Source organism: Chelonoidis abingdonii, chromosome 2, assembly GCF_003597395.2.
Source record: "Chelonoidis abingdonii isolate Lonesome George chromosome 2, CheloAbing_2.0, whole genome shotgun sequence".
In the NCBI taxonomy this organism is placed as follows: domain Eukaryota; kingdom Metazoa; phylum Chordata; order Testudines; family Testudinidae; genus Chelonoidis; species Chelonoidis abingdonii.
The window spans coordinates 159,663,930-159,691,332 of NC_133770.1; the positions used below are offsets into that span (position 1 = coordinate 159,663,930).

Consider the following 27,403-nt stretch of genomic DNA (forward strand, 5'->3'; position numbering starts at 1 on the left):
TACTTAAGAAATTTTATTCCAGCTCAAAGCGGTCAAACAAGTTTACAACAGAGATGATTTTTCAATATTAAGAAACTGTTTTAAAAGCTGGCATATTTCACCTCACAGTTGAAGTAGAACAGCATGAAACATGAAAACAATACTGATTGTGTTAAGTAGACCATAATCAAAATTTTACATTCTATAGCTCAAACTAGAAATAAGCAAACAGCAAGATGGCAGGTCAACTACTGAGTACTGTATTGGGTACATATACACTGAGTATTTAAAACATTCACAATGCAGTACTGTACTTCATTTTCTGGACATGTTCATATTCTTTTCTAGCCAGTTTAACCTTAAACATTACTGTATACAACACTTTCTGTTTTAAAGATTAAACATGCTTATCAATACTTCTGCAGAAATTGGTATTTCTTAAAGATTAGTGCGAATGTAAAATATACAAGTCCATAGCACTGGGAGCTCCAGACCTGCTGGTGCCAAGATGGTAAAGCAAAGTCTCTGCAGAACATGGGAAAAGTCTGCACCCCAGCAGGAGCTTTCTTCACTGTTATGTTAGTTGTAGACGATCTCTATTTGTTAGCTTGTTTTTGAAATCTGGGGAAAAAAATGTTATATGGATTTCAAAAGTAATTTTTTATAAAAGCAATTTATAAAGCAGGATTCAGCAGACAGAAAATATCAACCCTTCAAACAATTATGGCTGGAAGGGTATTCCTGAAGCCATCATAGCTCAACTAGTAAAGAAACTCAGTTTTTACACTGTGATGATAGGCTTCTAAATACAATGGAATTAGGTTTTGAATCCTGCTCTGTCAAGAAGACCCAACACTATCAAGAATGAATTTATTTCCCACTCCCCTAAACAGTTTGTCAATATTACATTTTTTTGATCCATAAACTTTGGTTCTCTTTTCCTACAACAGGTGAGAGCCATGTGTGTGGTTGCTGGCATTTCTCTGTGCAAGTGGAGGAATAAAAGACTTCACTTACTGATTGTACCACAGTAAGTTGGGTATGCATATTGAGTCTGCCCATAAACCATATCTTATCCAGTAACCACTCCAAAGTTTCAAGGGCAAACACATACTGCTATGTGCTTTCCACAAGGCTAAGTATAATCAACCATAATTCCTGCCTCAAAAAAAAAACACAAAAACAAAACAAAACAGGGCAACCGAACATCTGAAACCCTGGACTTCTATAATACAGTACGTATTTTAGTTAGAGTAATTTTTTTTCCAAGTGGGTCTAAATATGAAAAGATCTAAATATAAAGAACCCTAAAGAATGTGAGCAAGCAACTGGGTCTTGCTCCCTAAAGAAATCTTGCATCTAAGACAAGCAGATTATTCTATAAGCACTATTCTCCTTTGACTGTAAATGTCACAGCAATGGAACAAAATGTATCTGGGATACAATTCACTAGTATCTATGGCTATCCTTTCCACAGAAAGGAGGCGTGCATGTTCTTCTGCCTCGACTGACTGAAACCCCTTATATTTCCAATAAATAATGGACGTGTGTATTTATTCTCTTGACAGTTACTTTTGTTACAGCTTTTACTACTGCTTCAATTAATCGATCCTTGTAGCTCCCAGTATTCTTATAAGAAATATTTCATCACTTTGTGTGACCAGTACCATTTCTACTGGAAATAGTAAGTGCTGATTCCTAGCATCAAGAGATTGTAACTTCATCCTTGTTTGCCCATCGTTGCTGACTAATACACCTGTACCCATCAACGCTGAGCTTGCTTTTCCTCAGTTGTTTAGCCAAGCATTTTGAAACTGTCAGGCCAAAAGGACAATTAAAGTTACTTGGCAAACAAACAAGTAAAATGAATACTTATACAAATGTCTTTGTGACCAAAGAAATAGAAACAGGGCATTACTTAAGTGACACTTCTACATACTGGTAACTGAATTGAAGGCAAAGAAAATCTACATTCAAATACTGACCTTCTTTTAAAAAAAATTGGATGGCTCAATTTGCCGAGGCATTAGGATGGCTCTCAAAGGATGCTTCCACTTCAGACTCCTTTTGGTAATGTTTATCATTGTACACAAGGCTTGCCCTTCTCTTTTTCCGTGTTTGAGTTATATTTTTGGTTTCGTGGGAAGTGGATGTACACATGCTCCTCCTGTGTGTTTTGCAAGAACCCCCTGCAACAGGAACACACTCATTGTTCTCTTTCCCCAAAGTTGAAAATTGGATCCAATTTTCTTGTCTTTGATGAATGTTCTCAGATTCTTTAAAGATGGATGCATCCATCGTCCTCCTTGATTTGTAAGCAGAATCTGACAAAGAGTTCTTGTGAATCTCAATAGGTATTTTAATCCACACAAGTCCCTCATTTTCTGCATTTTTATGCAGCCTCATACTGCGTCTTACCTTTTTTTCATGACCTTCACTCATCTTCAAGAAGGACTGTTCTATAGAGTAATGTAGATCACAAAACATTTCTGAGTCATTTTCTATTCGGGGTTCTTGCTCCTTAGAATAGGAGCTAGAGAAATTGTTTTCAGATGCTTCAAAATGGAGATTCTCAAGTTCAGAAAGGTACATTGTGCTTCTCTTGCCTTTTACTGAAGACCTTTTGAACCTTTTAAGACTGGCATCACTGTCAGCTGTTAGTTCTCTTGCAAAGTCTGTTACAGAACGTCCAGTTTGAGTATTTTCACTTACACTGATCTCCTGCAGGTTTAAGAACTCTAGCTCCTTTAGCATCTCTGAGTTATTTGAAGGATGATCACTTTCCAGTACACATCCATTTTCTATTAAGACATCTCTCGCTTTTTCATGTTCTTTGTCGCCCGATGTATCAAGTGGGGAAGTACTCTTACTTTCTTGTGTAATACTGTTTAGTAGTGGCAAAAGAGAATTTGATTTTATAATGATAGGTGAACTGGGCTCAGACTGCTGACAGCTGGTCTCAGCATTGCTGTCTTCTTCACTGGTCTGCTTATTCACACAAACATCACTCTCTTTCTGTTCTAGTGACACGAAGGGTGATCCCCGTTCATTTTCTGTTTGGATGTTTTCCTGTATATTAAGCACCTCAATATTAATGGTTGAAGCAGGACCAGGACCAGGGCCACTGTCTGATGATAGACACTCGATGCCACTGGTGCTGCCAGCTTCTACAATGTCAAGTTCTTTAGTGTTGGGACATTTGTTTGTTATAGGCACTTTCCTTTTGATTCTTCCAATCACTTTTTTCTGTTCAACAACTTCATTCATAGATCCTATGTGTGCATTGTTGGATTTGGAATAATCTAAAAGGATATACAAAGTTTACAATTTAAAAAAGCTAAATTGACACAAATTTGCTTGGTTATACTCAAGAGAACACCTGAAAGTAAACATAGATTTCAAAAAGAGACTTTCAATTTATTACCAAGAAGTAAAACCGTCACAGTATTTTACACTCTCCTCCCAAACAGCAGCAGTTTCAAGTAGTTAACATTGGCAGTTATTGTCAAAGCTATTCCGCACCGGTCATCTACCCAAGCATACAGTCTTTCTAGTCAGACCATTCTACAGATAATCAGAATTTTACAGAAAAGTTTGAAAGAGACCAACTGGCTTCAGTCAAATTAATAAAAAGCATAGGGAAGCAGCATATTTTCAGAGGAGGCCTGATATGTTAATGTGCATCAACACCAGCTAGGCAATATCGCTTCAATCACGGGCAGAATTATGAGCAGCACAGAAACACTAATCCGAAACAGGCTTTGATACTAGCATTTGACATGCCTCTTCATTTCCCATTAATTTAGGGTTTACTTGAAGTTGATTTGAGAGGTAAAAATGTCACAATTCCCAGTGGAAAAATCACTCCATATTGAGTTGACTGAGAAAATTTAAAGGATCCAGGGGTGCAGGTGAAGGAAAGCATTAACACTTCTCTCTCATGGCTCAAAGAAAATTCTGTTAACAGATGACATGCTCCAAGCTATCATAACCAACATCAGCAGGCCGCCTGGCTGCTGCAGTAGTCAAGACACCATGCATGCTTCAGTCTGTCTTTTCTTCCAGCTGCTTAACTTACTATTGCATTATAGTCACAAGGTCCCCCCTGAAAATTCAGTATTACAATTCATATTCTGTATGCCTCACTGTATTAAAATTTAGCACTCTGCACTAAGCTTCCCACTTCTACTATTCCATTTGTTTCCTTCACACTCCTCCTTTGCACTTCCTTTTATGATACACATTCCTGAAACTTTCTTCCTGTCCTGACAGGACAAGCAATTACACTTCTCTTCTTTCAAATCCTTCAAAAGTCTCAGCTGTAGTACCAACTAATGAATTTTTAGTTAAAAAAATCTTAACATTTTTGAAGCACTATGAGATACTGATCTTTTGGTCGTCCTATGCAACATGCCTGTATTGTCTGAGAACTTAAGCTCCGGAGAGCAGGAAACCAGTCTTCTCTTTTGTGCAGTGTGAAGCATATTGCTGGTGTTCAAATAAAAAGACACAGTATTCATGAGGTGGAAATATCAGTTTAACTAAAATATCTATAAAATAGTTGACCCTCACTACCAGGAGACAAACTGGAAACTAGTTGTTGCAGTTTTTAGAAAGGAGGAACAGATCTAAATCTATACAGACTGAGTCACATAATGTGGGATCACAGGATCCCAAAATCCTGAGAACCCATTCTTTAGAGAACCATAGTTTTGTGTGCATGCAGACTTACACTATATGTAAAATGTTAAAACAGAAGTAGACAGAGAAACATAAGATTTCCAGTTTGTTCATAGATGCTTAAGACTAATTTTTTTTTGTTTTTTTTAAAATCCAATTATGAGTTTGTCCAAAGCTCAAAAAACATAGATATAATTTGGCAAGTTAGCTAATCAAACATCCTTTGGGCATATCAGTGATTAACGACATGCAGATTTCAAGTTTTTCTAAAGTATTCAGAATAACCTGGCCAAAATTTTTCTTTAATGTAATGGACAAAGTGTACCTCTATGGTCCCTCAGGTGTGTCAATCCAGTCATTTAAAAAAAAAATTTACCGTAAACTAAAAATCACACAAGATAGCCTGAGGTTGAGGACCTAACCAACCCTCAAAATACAAAAAACTGTAAGATTGACCATCTCAAGGATTTTCTGCCTTACCCGATCACCCCATTTATTTGATGGGCTCTTCTTGTAACAATTTCAATTTAAATTGCTATATTGTAAGAGTTCAGTTTTATCCAGCTGGGACTTGGTAACAGTACCAGAGATTTCCTGGATCATATCACTGAAGTACATTTTTTTCTTTCTCCCCCACTTTCTCCAGGATTCCTCTTTACAAGATGATAAAGGTCAGACTTATTAGAGGCAAGAAAGTTAACTGCTTTTACAGTTTTATCATTGATTGAAACAAAAGTGAAAGTGGCTGAAAGGGATAAAGCATTACCTGAGAAGAGCAGAATGTGTGTCTTAGGTGAGTTTGGAGAAGATGGTACAGAAGAGAAGACTTCTGGGATCTCAGGAATTGGGCTCAAAAGAGGTTTCTTGGAAGCTACTTCTCTCTGACCATACAAGGATTTTTCTACCTTTTTCTTTCCTCTTTTTCCTCCATAACCTTTAAATTTTACCTTCTGAAAAGGTTTAGAAAAAAAAACAAGACAGTATTATCCCTTTTAAGTTTTTCCAATAAATCTATATCAACTAACAGTTTATTTATAGGGAGAAGCATACATTTAGATAATATTTTAAGAAAATAGGTGTAACTGGACCAAAGTTATTCATTGTTGAATACAATAACTGGTATGAGAGTTGCTTCTTATAGAAAGCTTAAGGGGTCCTTTCTGTGCTATACTGTTGTAGGAGGTTTCCCCTGCCTCTCATAAGAGAGGTCTCTAGGAAAAAGGTATAAAAGTTATAGGTATATAAAGGCTATTGGGCCCAGCTTCACCAATGGTACAGGAAGGGATTAGGGAGAGTGAGACATCTATAAGATTTAAAAAAGTGCGTTGGCACTGGCATAAAAACAAACTTGCCAAAAAACATTATGAGCAGATCTTGTAATTATTGAAGACATCCATCAGAAACTAGTTTCAGGAGACATCTAGGACAGGAAAAATTAAGTGAGGTATTCACCCAACTGCAGTGTGCAGTTACTTACTGGTATCCTTTTGTGAACAGATTTGTTTTCCTTTCCTCTTTGAACGTTGCTCTTTCTTAGATTTTTAATATCTTGGGCATTTTTCGCTGTTATATCTGTCGAGATGGTAACACCAATCTCTTCTGAAATGTTGCTATACTGTTGAGAAACATCAATTCTTTTAAAAAAGAGTACATAATATAGACCAGAAGCCATAACAAAGTTATAAACCTTATGTTTACTTCACTTGATTAACCGACAAAGTCACGGTAGCAAAATTATTGCAGTGAGGAAGAAAGATTTACAAAGCCTACTCCCACCCCATGCAGTTAAATATTGTTCTTTTTTAATATTTATTTTAAGGAGAGTGGATTGGTCTTCTGGAGTATCCTATTTCCTCACTGAAGTGCCCCACCCTGTAACTAGAGCTCCTCTATGCAGTGAGTCTAGTAAGGAATAGTATTGGAATGTTAGAATCCGGTGCAAGAAACTTTGTGAGCCACAAGTTCCTGATAGCAGCATGACACCCAACTACAAGCTATTAGACTACTGGGCCAGCAAGTTAACATATCAATTAATACTTCTTTAATATTGCTAGCTGGGAACACCAAATCAATCACTACCTGCAGCATACTGACCTAACTGTAATGTTAACCCTACCACACCCACCCACCCTCCCCCTAAAGATCTTACAGCAATAAAAAAAATTATATAGTGAACAGGAATGAAATCTGAAAATTATCAAGAAGAGTTTATAATTGTGCAAATTTGAGTGTGGAAGAAGTAAACCAACTTTTAAAATAAAATTATGAAAGCATCACTGTTTTGTTAATCTTACCAATATTTATTTTTAAAATTATTTAAGGGAAGCTCTCAATCATTTGTCACCAACATCTAACAATACAAAAAGTTGATAAAATTTGAGTTATTTGGAAGTTCAATAAAAATTACCAAAAGAAAATATTAAAAATACTTACCTTTCTTTTAGTAGAGGACCGGGTTATTCTGGTACAAGAGTTTTTGTTATCAGAGGAATTAATATCTGTTAAATACATTAGAAAAGAAGAATCTTGGTTAAACTATGTAAGAACAGAAGATATACTTGTCTTGGGAAATTTCAGATATATCTCCTCTCACTATACACCTTGTCTCACCCTTTTTTAATTACGCTTATTTGTTTAGTGTATAAAGTATGCCAAGCCCTTTAAAAAACAAACAAGATAGCCTTTTCCCTGAAAAAAAATTTACAGTCGTAGATCAAAGTATGACAAGCAGGTAAGAAAAACTGAACGGCTTGGGGTAAGGAAAGGGAGGACAAAGATTACAGCAGCAAGGTAACGTAGTTACTTAAAAAGAGATATGCACATACCTTGTTTATTTGTATAGTTTTAATTTGTTTTTGGCTTTTGTTTGTTGTTTACATTGTAAAAATCCCTATATTAATACAGACTTCAAAAACAAACAAAAACCCCAAACAAACATACATATATCCAAGTTACTAAGCCCAGTTCATGTTGGACCTCACAGTAAAAGAGCCAGATTTCACCAGGAATTTACATTGTCCAAGAGACTGATCCTGTACCCAATTGGGATCGATGGCAAAGCTCCCAATGATTCAATGTGTATGATCAGGCCATAAATGAGTAGGTCTAACCAAAAGTAGGTTCAGCGATAGAAGAAATATCTTTTAGGTAGAATGTGAAATCAAATCCTAAACGCTTGCTGATAATGCCACATCATCATGCATTTTTCACATGCTGATCACACTAGGCACTCAGTTGTTAAAAACAAGCAGTAAATTCAACTTTGACCAGGCACACACATCAAACAAATTCTGAGGCTTCAGTGCAGTTGAGTTGGCCTACAAGCTAGTGAAAAATTAATGTTTCTGATGCTTCAACATTGTGTCTTGTTTATCCCAAAGTTATTTTTAAGTTTTATCAAACAGCAGCATTAAACATATTTCAATATCAAATGTAAGCATGTGTCCTTGGCATCGTTCCCTAAAATTTTTCATTAACTAAGATATACAAATGCTAAGAGATATCAAATATACAAACTCAGCAGCCATATTATAACCCAACTTTACCATTCATATTCTCAGGGACTGCTACAGACTCTTGAAGAGGCTTAACATATTCCTGTATTTACAAAAACAAAACAAAAAACGTTTAATTCACACACATACCTTCTTTTAACGTTTCAAAAACTTGCTTAAAATGGCATATGAATGGCCTAATGGAATTTTCCTTCCTTTACAGGATGAAGGAACTTACTAATTGTCACACACAACATGTTTCATAACGTTTCTACAAAAAGTATGAAAGGCCCAAGAAACAAAATGAGGCTAAATATGACATACTTCCAATATTGAAACAGAATTCATTCCCAATGGCAAATCTGCAGGCAGAACAGCTATGCAGGATGCCTAAGGCAAATGAAGCAAACAATTTAATGTTTAAAGAATAACCATTCCAAAACATCAGATTAGTCCAGATTTTAACATTTAAATTTTTTTTAAAAAAGAACAAAATGCAATGATAAAAAAGATTGTAGAGACTAAAAAAAAACACTAATTAATTAAAGCAAACTCACATCATCATCATCACCATCACAGTCATCAAAATTTGGCTGGGATAAAGGTTCTCTCATAGGACTTATTACTGTGGAAGGGCTATCGCTTTGTGATCCTGGGTTACTGATTGGGGTTGCTCCTTTACGCAATGGTGTATTTGCAGGCAAGGTTTTATCAAATACTTCTGGGCTTAGATCCTCTCCAAAAGTAACCTTCTTTCTCTTCATTGGCTTTTCAGAGCTGTACACATCTGTTGTGTCTATTGTTTTAGTATTGCTTCTATCTGTAACACAAGATATTAAATTCATAGTGACCTCAAATGTGATTAATGGAAATATTTTACTTCAAATTCTCTTATTTTATTTAGAGACTTGAACAGGCAATTATTTCAAGCACAGAATTCCTAATGAAGTCAACAGGATTTTTCAGTATGGATCTACAGTATTACAGATTTGAGAACTAAGGGAAAAGGAGACAAAAATATAGGAGACCTAGTTTTACAAGAAACTCAAATATAACTGAAGACAAATTGCTTTATGGTTTTTGGTAGGAAGAAATAGAAAACTATTGACTATAAAAAAGGAATCCTAGAGATACTTTTTTATCGGGATCCTTCTGAAGAAGCTATTCAATAGATAAGATGGACTGCCAGGTTCTGATATATCCAAATATTGCTTGAAAATTAGTGTTAAAATGATGGTTATGGTGAAAATGTTAGAACAGGGGTCGGCAACCTTTCAGAAGGGGTGTGCCGAGTCTTCATTTATTCACTCTAATTTAAGGTTTTGTGTGCTGATCATACATTTTAATGTTTTTTAGAAGGTATCTCTCTACAAGTCTATATATTATATAACTAAACTAGTGTTGTATTGTAAAATAAACAAGGTTTTCAAAATGTTTAAGAAGCTTCATTTAAAATCAAATTAAAATGTTGATCTTACGCCACTGACCCACTCGGCCCGCTGCGGGTCTGGGGTTCTGCTCACCTAGATCGGCAGTGGGCTGAGTGGGGCCTGCGGCTGGGAACCCAGCTGGGAAGGGTCTGGTGGCCAGAACCCCAGATGGGCAGCAGGCTGTGCGGGGCCGACAGCAGGGACCCCAGACCGGCTGTGGGCTGAGCGGCTCAGCTCACTGCCACTCAGGGGTTCCATCCTCCGGCTCCTGCCAGCCGGGATCCCGGCTGCCAGATCCGCTCAGCCCAGTGCCGGTCTGGGGTCCCGGCCCTGCCCACACACAGTGGGTACCTACCTTCTCCCTGGTTCTGGCCCATTCTCTTCCTCTCTCTGCACTGAGCTGAGAGTTGGAGTGGACCGAGCACAGGGCTGGGGGCGAAGAGTCTGGCCAAGAGCTAAAATGAAGGAGGGGGCTCAGGGTTGGGGCAGGAGGTTTGGGTGTGGGGGCACTTACCTGGCCAGCTACCATGTGGTGTGAGGGGTGCAGGTGGGAATGTGAGTGAGGGTGCAGGGGCTCCCGTTTGGTGCTCAGGGTGGGGGTGGGGGTGTGCAGGGTGTATGGGATGTGAGGCGGACTGGGGATGTGGGGGTGCAGGTGTCAGGGTAGGGGGGCTGGGTATGTATGGGGGTGCCAGTCAGGGCTGGGGTCATGGGGCAGGGGGTCAAGGAGTCAACAGAGGGCTGGGTGGTACAGGGCTCAGCGCAGGGGACTGGGGGTGTGGGGGGGTGCAGGGCTCAGGGCAGAGGCCTGGGGGTGTGTGTGTGTGGGGGGGGAAATCAGGGCTCAGGGCTGGGTGACTGCACCCCCCAGAACCTCCAACCCCGCCCACTCCTTGTCCCGACTACCCTCCTGGGACCTCACCCCCTATCTAAGCCTCTCTGCCCCTTATCTGCTGACTGCCCCCCCCAGGACCCTACCCCCTACCTGTCCCCTGACTGCCCCAACCCTTATCCACACCCCCACACCCAGACAGACCCCCTGGACTCCCATGCCTATCTAATCGCTCCCCGCTCCCTGACAGATCCCCAGAAACTCTGCACCCATACCGATGACGCATATATTCGAAGCAGGGGAGGTCGGCTGGATTATGTAAAACCAACCCCCACCCACTCCCTGCCTGCAGGCCCCAACCCCTCTTCACACCTTCTACCTCCTGGCAGTCCCCCAGAACTCCTGACTCATCCAATGGACCCCAGCTACTATGTCCCTTGACCACCCCCTCCAGAACCTCCCCCCACCCTAACTGCTCCCCCCAGGAATCTCTTTGCTCCTGCTCGCCTGTAACTGCCCTGACCCCTATCAACCACCCCAAACACTGGAACCCCAGGACTCATATGCCCATCACCCCCCCGCCTCCCTGACTGCCCCCTCCAGAGACCTCACCCCTAACCTCTCCGAAGCGTAAACTCTCCGGCATACGATCGAGCGTGCGAGAGTACCCGGAGGCGGGGATGCGCTCGATTTGGAGTCATAGCGAAGTGAGGCATTAAGTGTATAGATAAGCCTTGAGATGGTTCTTACGATTCCCCAGATTTGGATGAATCAACGTGGTGGGGCTATGTAAATGGTACACGGCATGAACCCCCAGTATATCTAAAGCATTCCCCTACCAACCCACATACCTGCTCTATCCTTGAACTCGATCTGGGTAATTTCGATGTGGAAAGTTGATGGCCACCCTTACCCCAACCCCCGCCCCCAGGCCTAAGCCAGCCCCTTACCAGAATGCTTCCTCGCTCATCCGGAGCCCTGCCGCCACCCCCCACACACACGCAGCCCTGTTCCGCCCAGCCCCTCACAGCACTGTGCGCGTGGCAGCAGGGCTCCGGGTGAGCTGGGAGCATCTTTCCCTCCCCATGGAGCCAAACGCTGCCCCACGGGAGCGCGCAGCCCCAGCCCCACAGAGCTCTGCGCAGGCGGCGGCAGGGCTCTGAGGGAAGGCAGGGGAGGGGCCAGCGGCTTTCTGCACTCAGCCAGTGCTCCGGCGCGGGACCGCGGACCCCGCGGTGGCAGGATTTTTAATGACACGCGGAGTCCCAGCAGGCAGCCGCATGCCATTAAAAATTGGCTCGTGTGCCATCTTTGGCACGCGTGCCATAGGTTGCCGACCCCTGGTCTATAATATATACCAAACTATTGTTGTATATAAAGTAAATAAGGTTTTTAAAATGTTTAAGAAGCTTCATTTAAAATTAAATTGAAGTGCAGATCCCCCTAGACTAGTGGCCAGGACACTGGCAGTGTGAGTGCCACTGAAAATCAGCTTGTGTGCCACCTTTGGCACGTGTGCCATAGGTTGCCTACCCCTGTGTTAGAACAATATCACAAGTTAGTTATCACCTTACATCAGTTCAATAGCCTGCACGCTCGTGGTCTCAGTCCAACTTCAGAGAGCAGTTATCCATCCACCACCACTACAATGAACATCTTTTAAACTAAACCACTACCTATCAAAGATAGTCACTTCAGAAAAGAAGGGAGATACATTGGTTGGGTGGTATGGAGAACCACTCAGATTTCTAAATTGTGAAGTGTTTATGAGTGAGTGAACATTATAGTAATCTTGCATATATAGTGCCTTTCATCCACAGTGCTTTACCAACTAATAAATTAGGGGCAAGATTGTGGCCTGAGCTGCATATAACCCAGCAGTGCCTCTGTACAACAACCTGGACCTTGGATCTGGGTGAAAAGAGATAAATGGATGTTGTGTCACTGCTCCTCCATCCGCACACACCCTAAGCACATTTTTGGTTCCACCTGTGACCAGTTGGATCACAGAAACCCCCTGGGAGCCGCCATCTGATGTGCCAAGACTACTTCTGCCCCCTGCTTTCCCTGCCAGCTTGGGACCGCAGCACTCTGTCTTGCTGAGCCAGACACTCCCATCTGCTCCAACAAAGACCCAGGGTCTGAATTACTTGCCCCAAAGCTGCAAGTTTACTTGAAAGCAGCTAACAGAAGCGTTCCTGTCTTTAACACTCAGATGCACAACTCCCAGTGGGGTCCAAACCCAAATAAATCCGTTTTACGCTGTATAAAGCTTATACAGGGCAAATTCAAATTGTTCGCCCTCTATAACACTGATAGAGAGAGATGCACAGTTGTTTGTTTCCCACCCCCAGCCCAATATGCCACCCAGTGCAGCTAAGTCAATATACAGGGTAGAAGCATGCTTTTGGTATGGGACACTAGCAGATAATTACCAGGGTGGGAGAGGATGGGGGGAGTGGCAGCGCAGGAAAGGAGTTACGCCTATGCGAGAGAATTCCTTCCCTGCTGCAACAATGGAGTCTGTGAGGGCTAGACTCCATCTTCTTCCATCACTCAAGTGCAGTCAGCACTCAGGTAAGACATGGTCATTGTTTAGTAGCCTGCATCAATCCTACACAGTAGTTTAAGACAAAGCAAACTGAGTCATATCTAACTGACATTACAAGAGTAGCTTAGATAGGCAGAATCCATAATGAAGTAGGAATTTGGCCAAATTACAAATTTGGCCAGGAAACAGGGAAAATACTGTAACATTTAAGAAAAGAATCATGGAATTCTTATAACTTCAGGTGGTCAGAACCTCATGTTTGACATAGCATAGCGAAAACGGCACCTCCAGAACTACAGTATGCCCTGGAGTATCAAGTACTGAGTCAGAGGGTAGGAAGCTTGCTACTAAGCAAACCAGTTAATACTTCCTGGTCTTAAAAGTTCTCCACATTAAGAACTGACTCAATGTTCAACATGATCACAGCTCAAGATGGTATTTTGGCCACAGGCCAAAAAGTAACTTCCTTTACCTATTGTAAGCCCCTCTGTCATTTCCAATTCCAGACAGTCATCATATAATCCTACTGTGACCTATTTTTCACAAAAACATTTTAACTTGAAAGTATTTTAAAAAGTTATATCCCAAGGATATTGCTGTATATTAAATATTCAGTTTTCTTACATCTTCTCACAATTAAAAATATTAAACGGGCACTGTCAACTTGAAGTTGTGTGTGTCCATCTTAAAGTTTTGTACCTGTTGTTGTATAACTGCAAGGATCGCTGAAAGAAAGAAAATTAGTGATATTGTTTTCTTTCTCCCACCCCCATTCACTTTGAGAATTTGATAGTACTTTGCATAGACAGTTTCCTCTTTTTCTTTGTTTGTTGTACTACCTATCCCATGAAATAGGATGACATTTGTGCACTGCTTATGTGCACTCTTTCCTCACGTTCTGCAACAAAGTGACCAGCAGCAACAGCATCAAGTTCAACTTGACAGTGTCTCTTTTAATTAATGGGAAATAAAGTTTATGATAGTATAGAAAAGTATAAAAATTTCTGACCTGTTTGCAGTTCTTCACAACTTCTTGAGAGATCGGAGAATAAAAGAGGTTCATTTTCTTCCATGCCAGTAGTATTGCTTACGAGTTCCTATTAAGATCAACAGTGTTACTCTGTCTAATCAATACAATAGTGTAATACCTATTATTGTTACAACGCCTGCCTGTTCATGTTTAATTTATCCAGTGTTCATCTTTGAAAAAGGATAATGAAAGTCATTTCCTTTAAGTACTAGCACTTAGCATAAACTGAGCATTAGATAATCTTGTTTTGTACAATGTGTATTGTACATGTTGAAGGCCCCCTAAAACCTTCAAAATAAATTAAGACAAACCTCTAACATGAAAAATGGTCACAGACATACCCCTTTTACAACCTAACAACTGTTTAATACAACTTTAGTGCATTTTGTTATACCATTGGTCAAAAAAAATGTTTCTTGGAAAACATGGTTCAATTAAAAAAGTTACTGATTAGTGAATACAGTAATGCTTCTTTACTGTTTCAGGTTTATATTTATGGATGAGATAAATACACCAACCTTCACATTTTCCATCAGTAGTTTTACTGGTGTTTTCTTCAGAACAGATCGAAGGCAGGAGGAGCCGTTATGGGATTGTTCACTGGATGGAAGGTTTCCCTTTTGTGGTGGCGTAACAAGTGGCATGGTTTCATCAAATATCTCCAAGTTCAGTTCTTCTACAAAGGTAACTTTCTTTCTGCTTAGCTGTGATCCAGTATTACCTCCAACTTCTTCACTGATATACTCAGAAGTAATGTCTTCAAAATGAATATATAAATATCAAGATTTAAGGGCTTTAGATGTAATGTTGAAAATTCAACATTTGTTGCAATACATGCATGCTGCTACTTAGTCTCAAAAGCTGCTTAAATGTGTGAATTCCCCAGAAGTTAGGTTTTTGGTGTTGTGGTCTCCATTAGAGATGCATTATGCATAAGTTACCACCATACAGTATCAGATATGGTAGTTTATTTCCTGTGTTTAAAATACAGCTGCTATAGTACTGCAATTATTTTCTTTTATATTAAGATTGTGACAGCATTTCTGTTATATTTCCCTATTTTCTGGAGATTTAACATGCTGTTAAGGGACGTGGTCAATGAGAGATGGATTATCACACTTTTATATGAAATCTATGTTAATCACAAAAGTTCCTTAATTATAATCTCACCTTTCTTAGAGTCTAATGATATTTCTATTTCAAGGAATGCTTCAAATAAATTACTATTTATGTGACATATGAAACTTTACAAAACACATTCCAAATTGCTGGACTAAATATTTTGAGAACTGGAAAACTGTTTTTATATGAGTACTTAACTCCTCATTAAAATAGCTTTTAGAGCTGCAGTACTTAAAGAAAGGAAACATTAAAGTATGAATGAAGAGGCATTGAAACTTATTAGAATGTAAATTTGTAATGTGTTGTAATACTTGTTAGTTATAAAATAAAGCTTTTTAGAAGAGAAAGGCTTTTTAAAGGTAACATCATTAGATGTTCAGAAAAACAAAGCAAGTTCAGAGTGATTAATAAATATCAAAATTACAGCAAAAGCATCATTTACATGAGACTGTTTCCTATCTTTGGGTTATTTTCTTTTCTGCACTCTTGAGAATCTCCTATTACTCTTGTTGGGGTACAGAATGCCTAATTTTCTAGTAGAGTCTCATTTAAAAGAAGCATTTCCAAATATTGTAGTTTATAGAAAAAAAGAGCTGCATAAATCTGGGAACCAGATTAATTTGAGCTTCCTGTGCAGCAGCAATTGAATAGTATTTTAACATTCATGGCACCTTTCTTGCCAGCACTGGTAATAGAGTACAAAGCTATATTGACTTCTGTTGTATCTGAAACTCCTAATCAGAAAGAGATAGCATCACTGCTTGTGAAATGGAAACATAATTAATAAGGCATATTTAGTTTTTAAGCTTCTAACAGAGTATTAACAAAAGTAGTGATGAATCTTCTTACTGCGTGGTGTCTTTGGGATGCCCGTTAGTGGAATAATCTCTGAAGATAAGCTTCCAGATTCAGTAACTGGTGGCATACAGGGAATTTCCTAGAAAAAGAAAATTATAGCTTTTTACCAGAATATTGATATGCAAAGAAACACAGAAAAAGAGTTTTCAAAAATATAAAAAGTCATGTATATTTTTAAAGCAAAAAACTGAACGCAGCTTCATTACTTAAAGTTATTAGAAGTGAACCATAAAGAAAATTTATTTTGTTTGTGCTCATTGTAATTTGTTTCTATGTCTAAATAGTCTTTTTAAAGGAGTGGTTTCAAATGCTTATTTTTCACCTCTGATGTATCAACTCTGATTGTCAAGGGAAGGACAAAGAAGAGCTACTGGTGGACAAGGGTTGGAGCTCTCAATCCTAAACTGAAGGGATGAGGTGCTGAATCTTTTACAAAAAAAGTTTTTCTCTAAGTGTTTGCCAAGTGTTTCAGTTAAACAGCAAATAAATCAAGAACCAAAAAAGTTAAGCTTTCTGACTAAACATCCTCTCTCTCTCCCCCCACAAATGCTCAGTTCCAGTCCTCAAAACACACACAGGGAAGGGCAGGCAAATCAAAACAAAACCAACCCCCAGACCCAAATTTTAGCAGAAGACAAGCCTGAGGCCCATTTATATATGAAGAAAGAACAGGATAAAATAGTAAAAGACTTTGCAGTTCACTTGGAAGGCTGTCAGTACAGGACCAAATAGGTAACTTTTTAGTCTATCTGTAGGCAAGAACTGTGAGGTAACTGTTGGCAAATGGTGACTTTAATATCAACTGCTGCTTATGACTTTTTCCTTTCTTCTTTGAGCATATAATGCATGTTGAAGAGTCAGGTAACATTCCCTCTGTAGGAATACAGTTTTCATTATCACATTACTAGTCTCGTTAGTTGACTTTATTGCAACAAAATATCAGCAAGGCCAAAAGCTTATCAGAATTCAAAAGAGGATTTCAAATGTATGTACATGAGAAAAATCAGAGGTACATTAGTTGGGAATGAAAATAAGGAAAATAAAGTAGTAATATATTTCGGGGAACAAAGTACCCACTAACTGATGCGGGCGGGTTAGGAAGAAAACTTCCCTAAGGGCTGGTTATTGTTGCAGGTTACTTGCACCTTTCTCTGGAGCTTCTGATAGAGGCCACTATCAGACAGGACACCTGACAAGATAGACAAGTAGGCTAGCAATTCTGATGTATGGCATATCTTAAGTAGAACTTGTATTACATCCAGTAAGGTTTCTCTCCCCTTCCTCTATTTGTGCAGAGGCAATAACATGCATTTTTCCTTGAGGAGGAGGCGGCATGGAGAACCTTTTGTTTTGCATCTCTTCTGAATGATTACATTAGTTAACCAATATGTTCAAATTTGTCCACGTGAATCTCATCGTTGCAACAGACGGAACCTATAGCACACATGGAGGGTGTTTCCAATGAAAAGGTATTGCTCTGTACCATTATCATCAAGCTCTACCCTCACGTAGAACTTTGAAGTTTGATTTGGTCTATGTACAAGAAATCTACAGATGCCAAATGTAGTAAGTTATAAATTAAAATAATATTCATGTCTGTAAATGGAAGTTGTGAATTAAACCTGTGTGTGATTACAAAGACAAAAGATAACATTGTCTATTAGAACACTTTACAGCAGGCAAACACATTTTAAGCCTGCACATGCAGAAAATTGAAAAAAAAAAACCCCAAAAAACCCCAAAACATCCACAGTATGGTATCGGGCCCATAACTGCTGGTGACAGAAGAGGAACTAAGGATGACTAAGGTGAGGCTAAATTTCAACGTACAGTCAGAGCACCCATGCCCCCAGCAGATTTTTGCTACATCAGCTGTGCTGCTCACAGTGTGAATTTAATTCCTACAAGAGGGATCTGCTGATGCAGTTTCATAATGAATTTCCCTCACCCCCTTGAAGAAATACACATACCTTTGAAATTGTAGCAGTAGTAGTTTCAATGATGGGCACCTCCTCTGGTGGAGAGACAATCTTGCATACCTGGATACTAGCTGCAGTTTTATCACCATTAGTTAATTTTTCTTTCAAGTTTTCCCTGTAGGCAACACTCTTGCGTTCAGATGCGAACTTTTCGCTCAACTGAGACTGTTCATGCTGTTTTGTAAAAGGCGGTTTGTTCTGAGCTGCATTTGTAAGTTAATAAACAAACCTTAGATTTTTCCATGTAGATCATTTACATCCCCTCACTGCATAAGATAGATAAGCTAGAAGTCTCTCTAGTCAGACAAAATTAAGAATATCTTTTGAATTCTATTTTGCAAGTAGTACTGTATTATTTATTTCCATTTTCTTGGGGGTTTTAAATAAAGCAAATAACCAAAATTAGATGGTTATTTTGTGGATGGTATGGAAAGCAGTAGTATAAAGGGCTCAGGTAAGTAATAAAATAGAATACAGCAATGTATTTTCTGGCATCTTTTCTATACTTACCATTGAGCTACATTGACTCTTCATGTGCAACATTTGTTAAATTTCCTTTTCCTATTGGATGGCTTACAGGCCTTAGGGGATAGGGCAACTTATCAATGATTTGGAGTTCTTTCCACATTTGAGTACATTAATTATATAACAAAGAAATAAAATGTAATTTCCAAATACTACTGCATTTTTGAAGAAGGTGCTGGACACCAAATCTTCATACATTGGAAAAATTACCAGAAATGTAAGGACCAATGCAAAATTTGCAAATGGTAACTTGATTTCAGTCTCTAGATCAATGAATTCATTATGAAAGAGGAGCGGAACAATAAAAACAGTGAATAAAAACACATTCAATGAAAAGTAAAAAAGACAAGAAGCCTGATTAACTGAAAGGTCCAGTGTGTTCACTTGTTGCCTAAGCAACTTCTATGATAGTTTATATTTTCTAAAATTTTATGTAGTACTATTCTGACTATGGTTAGTATACTTTTTGGACAGTTAGTTTACCTTTTTATTCCATGAAATCATGATTCAAGATTCATCTTGAAACTGGGTTATTACAATAGAACAATCATTTGTGGTTTCTATTCAGATCAAAATTAAATTGTCATCAACATTATGACATTTTTTGGTTGCAGATATAGATTACTTACAATAGACTGTTCCCTGGGACACACTCTCCTCCTGCGAGAGCCCAGAAAAGCAAGCCCTCTCTTCGTCCTCTTGCGCTGATTGAAAAGATGATTGGAAGGCAGATATTTTATCCTTTAGCGAGCCAACATTTTGATGTTTAAAAGGGCTGGCCTGCTAGGATATGAAAAAATAATCCATTTATGCTCTTTAAAAGTTGAAACTTACAAATGCTTAAGAGGAATAAGTACGTTACTACAACAGCACAAACTTAATCAAAAGAGACAAATAAGTGCATCTTAAAATGGCCTTATGTTTCATTTGGATACTGTCCCCGAGTTCTGTGATGAACAATGTAGAAAAGGGATTAATCTCAAATATACTATTACATAACAATACAGTTTGACTCTCTTTCTCCTACACTTGTCCTTCTGCCCTCCTCATTCACATTCATGTAAACTAAATTGTATGAGTAACAGCATCTTTCTATATTTTAGACATAACTACATATAACACTGACATTTTATAAAAAAAACCAATACATCTAGAACTCCTGAATATTAAATTCCCATAAGAAATCAACCTCCAGTTATACCTCAGAAGAGGAAAGAAAGGACAGTTAAAAATTTGACTTCAATGACATGTTAGTGATAGGTCCAGTGAAATGAACACTGGACCCCAGGTCTTCAATATGGCCAGAACCTTATGATGCACACAGGCACTTTATGATGTAAAAGCATGAACAGAACATATGTAAAAAGCAATTATATCTTAAAGTGATATCTTACATGATATTAACAGATGATATCTACATAATTATAGAAATGTTGTTTTGACTCAATAATTAAGGCTGGGGTGGTTTTTTTTGCACTTAAAACAGGAATCCAGCCTCTTGCATATGAAAAAAATTAACCTTTCCCAAACTAACAGCACCTGAAGTAAGGGATCTTAAATTCATTCTGTACTTAATCTAGAAGTTAAAAGTAATTAAAAACTGCGTTCATTAAGAAATTTAGTATTTGTGCATTTTTAAAAAATGTGCCTCAAACAGTCTTAATACTCCGTAATTATTGCAAAAACCAAACATTATGAATCCAAGAAATTCAGGAGCTGTATGTACACCTATAGGAAATGCAAAAATGTAAAGGTATGACAACACCCACATAAGGCATCTAGCCCTGTAGTGATACCATGAGAGGGAAAAAAATATGAAAAAAGTGAATGATCCTTTCAAGTCCATCTAATATAATTGGAACCACACCCACTAAACTGCCTTTGTCATAATTATACTGTTATTGCAGGGCAAAGTTGAGATTTTTTGAGCAACTTATGTGAATCTCCATACCTTAACATGTTCCAATTTATTCTAAACGTAACCTTAATTCAGAATACTCTGGGTTTGTAATGTTGGTTTTGAGAGAATTACAACATCACTGTAATTTTTTTTTTTTTATCTTTAGGTTTCTACTATCTACTCTCAACCTTTCCAGTATTTAAACTTGTTTTAAATATTCCAATATAGAACAAAGTTTTTCAATCCAATAACTCAAACAGATGTACACACTTTGAGGAAGTTTAACAAATGGGCTGTAAAGATTAAGCTATAAAAACAGCCTGAGTCTGTTCTAAAGCCAGGTTTTTAAGTAGCCCTCATCTAACATATTTTCCTCTAAGATTTTTTAAAAGGGGGTTCATTAACATTACTTGAGCAACAAATATACAAGGAAATAGCTAGCAAAACCTGGGGTGGGATATGGGAGATCAGGGAGGAATGAAGAGGGTCTCGACAGTTTTCGAAGTGTAGCTTTATCTTCACATTCTTAAGTGTTAAGTATGATAAGGACGTCCATTGTTATTTCTATTTTTGTTTTCTTCCTTCAGACATGCCTTCTCTTTCCTTCAGTCCAGGTTAGGCCTGGTCTTCACTACAGTTAGGTTGACATAAGGCAGTTTACAACATCCTAATTATGTCAATGTACACACTACAGCCTTGCTCCCACCAATGTAAGTGCCCTACTACACCAACGTAACTCCACCTCCATGTTAGGATGATGAAGTGTCTGCACAGACACTGTGTTCCTTACATTGGCTGTTTGCTGTCTTGTCAATTTCACAGCTCTGCTGGAGCCCTGACCTTCACAAGAAAGCCCAGCTCCTGGCTCCCAGCTTGAGCTGCCCCCACCCAAGCTGGGAACTCAGCTGTCCCCAGCCCTAAACTCCGGGTGTGGATCTCCCCACCAGAGGCCTGAAGCCCCAGGAGGCTCCCCTCCCCACCCCGCTACCAGGTAGGAGGGGAGATGCCCAGTGGGCAGCTGGGCTCCAGTGGGGAGCTGAGAGCTCTGGCTCTCAGCCCCCGTCACTGTCTCTCTTCAGTTGGTGGAAGCCGCTCCTAGTGAGGACACACACCGCCAACAGGTGGGTACTGTGGACATCAGCCACCACAGTAAATACTGCGGTGACTAAGTTGACCTAACATAGGTTGGCTAAGACAATAGTGTAGATATATCCTTAATCTGATTTCTTTTCTTATTCAAAATCTAAACTAAAAAAAGCTTTTGTCTATAAAAGTGAAATGGTGAACATTGTCACATTCATTCAAGATGTGAAATATCTGAAGCTGATTTCCTCCACTAGCCATATTGCACAACTCTGAAAAAACTTCTCACCTTTGTGAAAGGGTCTTCTGTTCTGTTCCTCCTTTGTTGGGCAAGGTATCGAATAAGGCTATTATTTTCAGGGGAACCCCGTACTCCAATTGTAGATCTGCGCCTAAGTTTTAAAGCCATGGATTTCCCTGAAATGAAAACAATGCAAGAAGAAAAACACAATGAAGCTTCAGGAGAACACTTACAAGTCTGTTAAAATAGCAGGAAAATTGCTTCTATTTAAAAAATGTTGGTGTTATGCAAAGTTTTATAGTTGCAATGTTGTCTTCATTAGAAGGGGAGGGATAGCTCAGTGGTTTGAGCATTGGCTCCCTAAACCTAGGGTTGTGAGTTCAATACTTGAGGGGGCTGTTTGGATTTGGGCATTAGTCCTGCTTTGAGCAAGGGGTTGGACTAGATGATCTTCTGAGGTCCCTTCCAACCCTAATAATAATCTATAATCTATGAAAACCGCAAGCATTTGAAACCTTGGTTGCGTATTACTTAACTCACAGGACAAATTAAAATACTGTTAGGCAAGGAAAACTCCACAACCGTTTTGGGGAAGAGGTAAAAGAGAAAGAGAGAGAGAGAGAGAGCGTGATCTCTCTCTAGAAAGCATAAAACAGTTTCCTCTCTGGATACAAAAGACAATCAGTTAAACAGTACTGTGATGCAGAAAGTTAGGGAAACCAAGAAAAGGTTTCCACAGAAAGTAAAAACAAAAAGGTTTAAAGGAAAAACTTCCTCAAATCAATCCTTGGGCAGCCCCTTGGTGTCCCTTTCCTTGGCAGCACAAACATTCTTACACTCAACACTTCTTCAGAGTACAAGACCCAGGAGATAGAAAGTTAATGCTGCAATGATCAACATAAATTTTCATGGGAAGTTCTGCTGGAATTTCCACTGGGTTTGGGGCTAACAGTGGGAGAGAATGGTGCCATGAAAGACTAGCCTCCCTCAGCCCTCTAGCATTGAGGAAAAAAACCCCAAAACAAAACCCATACATCCCCAAACTGAGGCCTAACACTGTTTGTTTCCCTGGGGGAACCATATATATAGTTCCTAGATAGGTTACTAAACATGTTTAGCATCCCGCTTTGCACTTTTGTGCCTTTAGACAGGGACAGTGGAAAATTGTAATGTTAATGTAGCTAGAATATATAAGAAGCTGTGGTGTGGAATAATCACCATTACTTTACCACAGTGTAAAATGATCATCATTTGGATTTCAAGAAGCCCTACCTACTGATTGTGAAATTGCACACTTAGTTGTACTTATGAGTCTGTGCCATTGACAGAAACATCAAAATTTGGCTATAAAGCACATGGGATGAAGAAAGTTCCCTATGTTACTTTTGCAAAATTTCCTCCAGATGATCCTATTCCCATGATTTCATGTTGGCTAAACACAGCTTTAGGAAGTCAGAGTATTTCCCTTCTACCCAAGAAAACATATGATTAATAGGAAATTACTCTATATGCCAAGTACGGTGAATGTTGGACAATTCCTCCCAATTTCTCTCTCCTGCACTATTTCCAACTCACTGCTTATAAAACCTATATCTGTTATTACCAGAAATGCCCATTATGTCTTATTACTCTGTGAATGAAACTGCCATCCACCCAATCAGATAAACCATTCAGAAAATAAAATAATTTTTCCATGTTGTATGGTCATATTTAACTCAGCATATCTGCATTATGGGTGTCTTATGCTGTTTATCTATTATAGTATCATTTTGGTTTGATGAACTGTAAGTGAGATTCGGCAATATAACAGTCAGGCTTAAAAGCACCCTCAAACAGTTTGATCTTTTGGGTCTGTGAGAAGCCAATTCTGTTGCCTATTTCAACAGTATTTCCAGCTACAACAGCAATCTTGGGATTTTTATAACAACTTTGTTTTGTTTTCATTTTTTTAAATAGATGGATATCACAAATTAAGACCCTCAGATTTCCAATAAGTTCTCTTAAATGACAGCTTCCACCCACCACATTTCAACCCAATTTAAGAGCATTTTCCATTTAAAAGTGGTCTCAAATGTCCACTATTAAATATTTAAGGAGATGTAAATTATGCAAGATACTAGATGTGTTCTCACTCACATATGAAGCACAATATTTTGAAATTTTCATTTTTACAGTCACGTTATCAACCCTTACCTACAGATGGCTTAGAAGTAAAAGATTCTGGAGTAATCCCAAATTCAGCTATTGTTACACTAGCAAAATCAATAGGTTTCTTCATTAGTTTCTCCAAGGTTCCACAATTAGGTTTTACATCTGCTTCACCTTTGTTTGGCGTCAGATAGCATGCAGCATCCAAAAATGTACGTCTCCCTTCTGAAAAAGGACTTTGCAGTTTGTCTAATGTCAAAAGGGATAAGGAAGGTTCAAGAAAGTTTCCTTTTTGTTTAACAGAAAGGCTTTCATTAACTGTCGGATTACTATCATCCTTACTAGTCTGATATGATTTTCTTCTCACATATTTGTTGCATTTCACTCTGGGTTTCTGCACATTTGTGGGGCTCCTGCCATTTAAATTTTCCATTTCTGAAACCTTTGTGCTTTTTGATTCATCCACTCTGACAATCTTGTTTTTTGAAACAGACATAGAAGAAATATCGCTATCTTCTTCAATAATTCCTTTCATATTTTCTTTGATGTCAGCAACAGTGTTTATAATTTGTCTAGATTGTCTGCGCATAGTCAGTGCTGTATTCTGAGCTTTCAAAGAAATACAATCAATCTTCTTGTTCTCTTGTAATCACGGCTCTGTCAGCAAGAACATGTTTATGTTTTGTAAAAGCAACAGCCACAATATGCAGATGGTGTAAAGTTGTTAGAAGATGCAGCTGTCCTTCCTACGGAGGCAAGTATGAAATGTTAGCTATGAAGTTTACAGTAAATATCAGATATTATATGCATAGTATTCTGAAGTATGTGGATGTCTATATTAAACACATACACAAAAACTATGCTAAAGCAACATTAGGGTGGATATTTCCAAATCACCGAAGTCAGAAAATTCAAGACCCCCTCAAAAAATCTATTTTAAATCTTGCCCCTTGTGCATATAGTTTTTTGTGTTAATACTACAGTGATAATTTTAACGTGCAGTAGAGTTCTGGTTTATATAAATGTCACTACTTAGATTTTTTTTTTTTTTTTGAGACTTTGAAGTCTTGAGTCACAGATCTTGCATTTAGTTTTGTCACATTGAAATAAACATTAGATTTAAGTGTGTAGAACTATAGATATGATCGCACTGGAGCGCTGAAGCTTAATTTGTGGCACTTATCACACACTGAATATGAGATGCATTTATTTCAATATATGATTGAGAGTTAAATGTCTTCTCCCACACATACACAATTAAGCATTCAAACATACACTTGGCCAAGATTTTCAAAAAGGGAATGTCTAAAGTTAAAGTTAACTTCTTAACTCTGTATTTTGGCACCTAACTAGCACCCAGAAGTGTGGAGCACCCAGAAGTCCCACTGACATCAAGATCTATTGGGAGTTCAACCAGTCATACATTGTAAAAAGGGCTACACTACTAAAACTTGCACTTTTATTACAACTTGCAGTCTAGAATCCCAATCATCTTTTGGCAAATATTGACAACACCACACAAGCAAGAAAGTGAATACCAGCTAGCACAGGGGTCAGCAACCTTTCAGAAGTCGTGTGCTGAGTCTTCATTTATTCACTCTAATTTAAGGTTTCGCGTGCCAGTAATACATTTTAACATTCTTAAAAGGTCTCTTTCTATAAGTCTATAATATATAACTAAACTATTGTTGTATGTAAAGTAAATAAGGCTTTTAAAATGTTTAAGAAGCTTCATTTAAAATTAAATTAAAATGCAGAGCCCTCTGGAACCGGCTGCCAGGACCTGGGCAGTGTGAGTGCCACTGAAAATCAGCTCGTGTGCCGCCTTCGAACACGTGCCATAGGTTCTTACCCCTGAGCTAGCACTTTCATTAGGGAATCTCCAACTTTGAGATATGTTCACCTAAGCATAATAGACAAATCAGTTTGTTTATTTAAATAAAAAGAAAACATTTAACCACTCAAAGTAGGGTAATAGGATAGTGTCAAGTAAATAGAACAAAAAAAACCCACCCAAAATTAAACTCAGTTAAGCACAAGTCTTGCACTATAGCATCAAATAATGCTTAACTAACTGTGTCAAATTGTGACTGACTATTATTACAAGAAAATGTGAAGTAACTAATGCTACAATTCTTCATTATCAAAACAGTCCCTCCCACTTTGAAAAGCGGAAAGATTGCTTTGGTACATGCATAAGTAACATGGGGAAAAGGCCGAGACTGCCAAGTATTAAGAGTAGATCGTTACTTTAAAAATAACAGATGCTTTAAAGAAAAAAGCCTGCTGTAACCATGCTGTGCACGTGGCTTGCTTGACAAGCACACAATCTGGTTCTTCCTTCCACATACTACTTCTATTGTTTTATTGTCCCCTTTATTGGGCTAACACCTGAAGTTAGACTGGAGCCTTTTGGGGGTAACAGGAGGTGTCCTGGCATATGACTAGGCAAACATAAGAAATGCAAGGTGACAGGGATGAGTAGAAAAGAGGAGAGGGGAAATTTTGGAGACGGGCACGCTGGAAGATTTACACCTGTTGGTGCACGTTCCTCCCCCCCTACCCAAAGGAGGTGGCAGTGGGGGCCACGCAAAGAGAAGGCAAGTAAACTGTAAACTGGTTTCCAATGGTGTCACTGGAGGGTGTAGCAGCAGCTGAAAAAAGGTCCTGCGAGGGAAGGTGAGACGGCTCCGAGAGGGCAGCGGAGAAGACCCCAAGTGCCCAAAGGTCTATTCCCCCCGTGCATATAGATCCAGTTGTTTCCATGGGTATTATCCTCATTTTCTACAATCTCCCCCTCTCTCAATATATTACCCTCCCCTCATATCACCCTTACCCCCTCATATCCACCCTGTTAACCCCCAACCTCTCTCTCATATACCCTCCCCTTCATCCCGCTCTTTCATACCCCCAGCACCCGCCCCCTCTCTCATACCCCCAGCTCCTCTATCCCCCCTCCAATTTCCGCAATAGCCCTTCCTCCTCCTCTATCGCCCCAACCCCCCTCTCTCTCGCATACCCCCCCACCTCACCCAGAACGGTTCCCGAATCCTGGACCATTCGACCACGGGGAAAACTACGGCTGACAGACTGGACCCGCCTCTTCATTCAAACTCAAACCAAGCCCTACACATGCGTGTTCCTCCGCAGGGTCAGCCCGCCCGCACTGAGAGCCACCCTCCCTCCTAGCCGAATCAACCTGCGCACATGCCATCCAAACTAGTGGGGGCGGCAGGGAGAAGGCTGCCTCCGGTAGGTTTAAGGGCTCAGATAATCTCTGAAAACCTCTGCGAGAGCTAGGACTATTTTCCCTGCAGCGAGTCCCGGCAGCGCGCAGGAAACATAGCTTCGACACGATTGGCGAGCGTATTAGTTTTGAAATACAGTCCATTAAACGGTCGGTCCATCCCCACGTGACACACGCTAGCCAATCAGAAGTCTAGGAAGTAATTTTTCTTGCCGTTTGGCCATCACGAGTAACGCCCTGCCCGTCTCAAGCCCCCTAGCTCATAGAGCTCTGATTGGACAAAATCGAGACCCCGCCCCTCGAA

General features: G+C 39.3%; 1 protein-coding gene across 1 annotated transcript; it reads right to left on the reverse strand.

Annotated features, from left to right (window-relative positions):
- CDCA2 (cell division cycle associated 2) lies at positions 1–27,106 on the reverse strand. Its single transcript, XM_075062748.1, has 16 exons — positions 26,885–27,106; positions 23,898–24,598; positions 21,753–21,880; positions 19,110–19,260; positions 17,947–18,158; positions 15,968–16,055; positions 14,515–14,753; positions 13,976–14,063; positions 8,711–8,973; positions 8,478–8,543; positions 8,205–8,256; positions 7,093–7,157; positions 6,137–6,274; positions 5,426–5,609; positions 1,965–3,281; positions 1–600 (listed from the first exon to the last, which is right to left on the reverse strand). The coding sequence occupies exons 2-15, from the start codon at positions 24,439–24,441 to the stop codon at positions 1,990–1,992; spliced, it is 3,510 nt and encodes a 1,169-aa protein (XP_074918849.1). The 5' UTR covers positions 24,442–24,598; positions 26,885–27,106; the 3' UTR covers positions 1–600; positions 1,965–1,989.
- Positions 27,107–27,403: the final 297 nt, after the last annotated feature.

Excerpts from the sequence above, each read along its gene's own strand:
- CDCA2 (XM_075062748.1), bottom strand. The coding sequence starts at position 24,441 with ATGCGCAGACAATCTAGACAAATTATAAACACTGTTGCTGACATCAAA. Across the intron at positions 18,159-19,109 it reads GTCCCAGGGAACAGTCTATT|CTCAGAACAAACCGCCTTTT; the intron begins GTAAGTAATCTA and ends TTACAAATGCAG. Across the intron at positions 8,974-13,975 it reads TTGTGAAGAACTGCAAACAG|ATAGAAGCAATACTAAAACA; the intron begins GTCAGAAATTTT and ends CTTGTGTTACAG.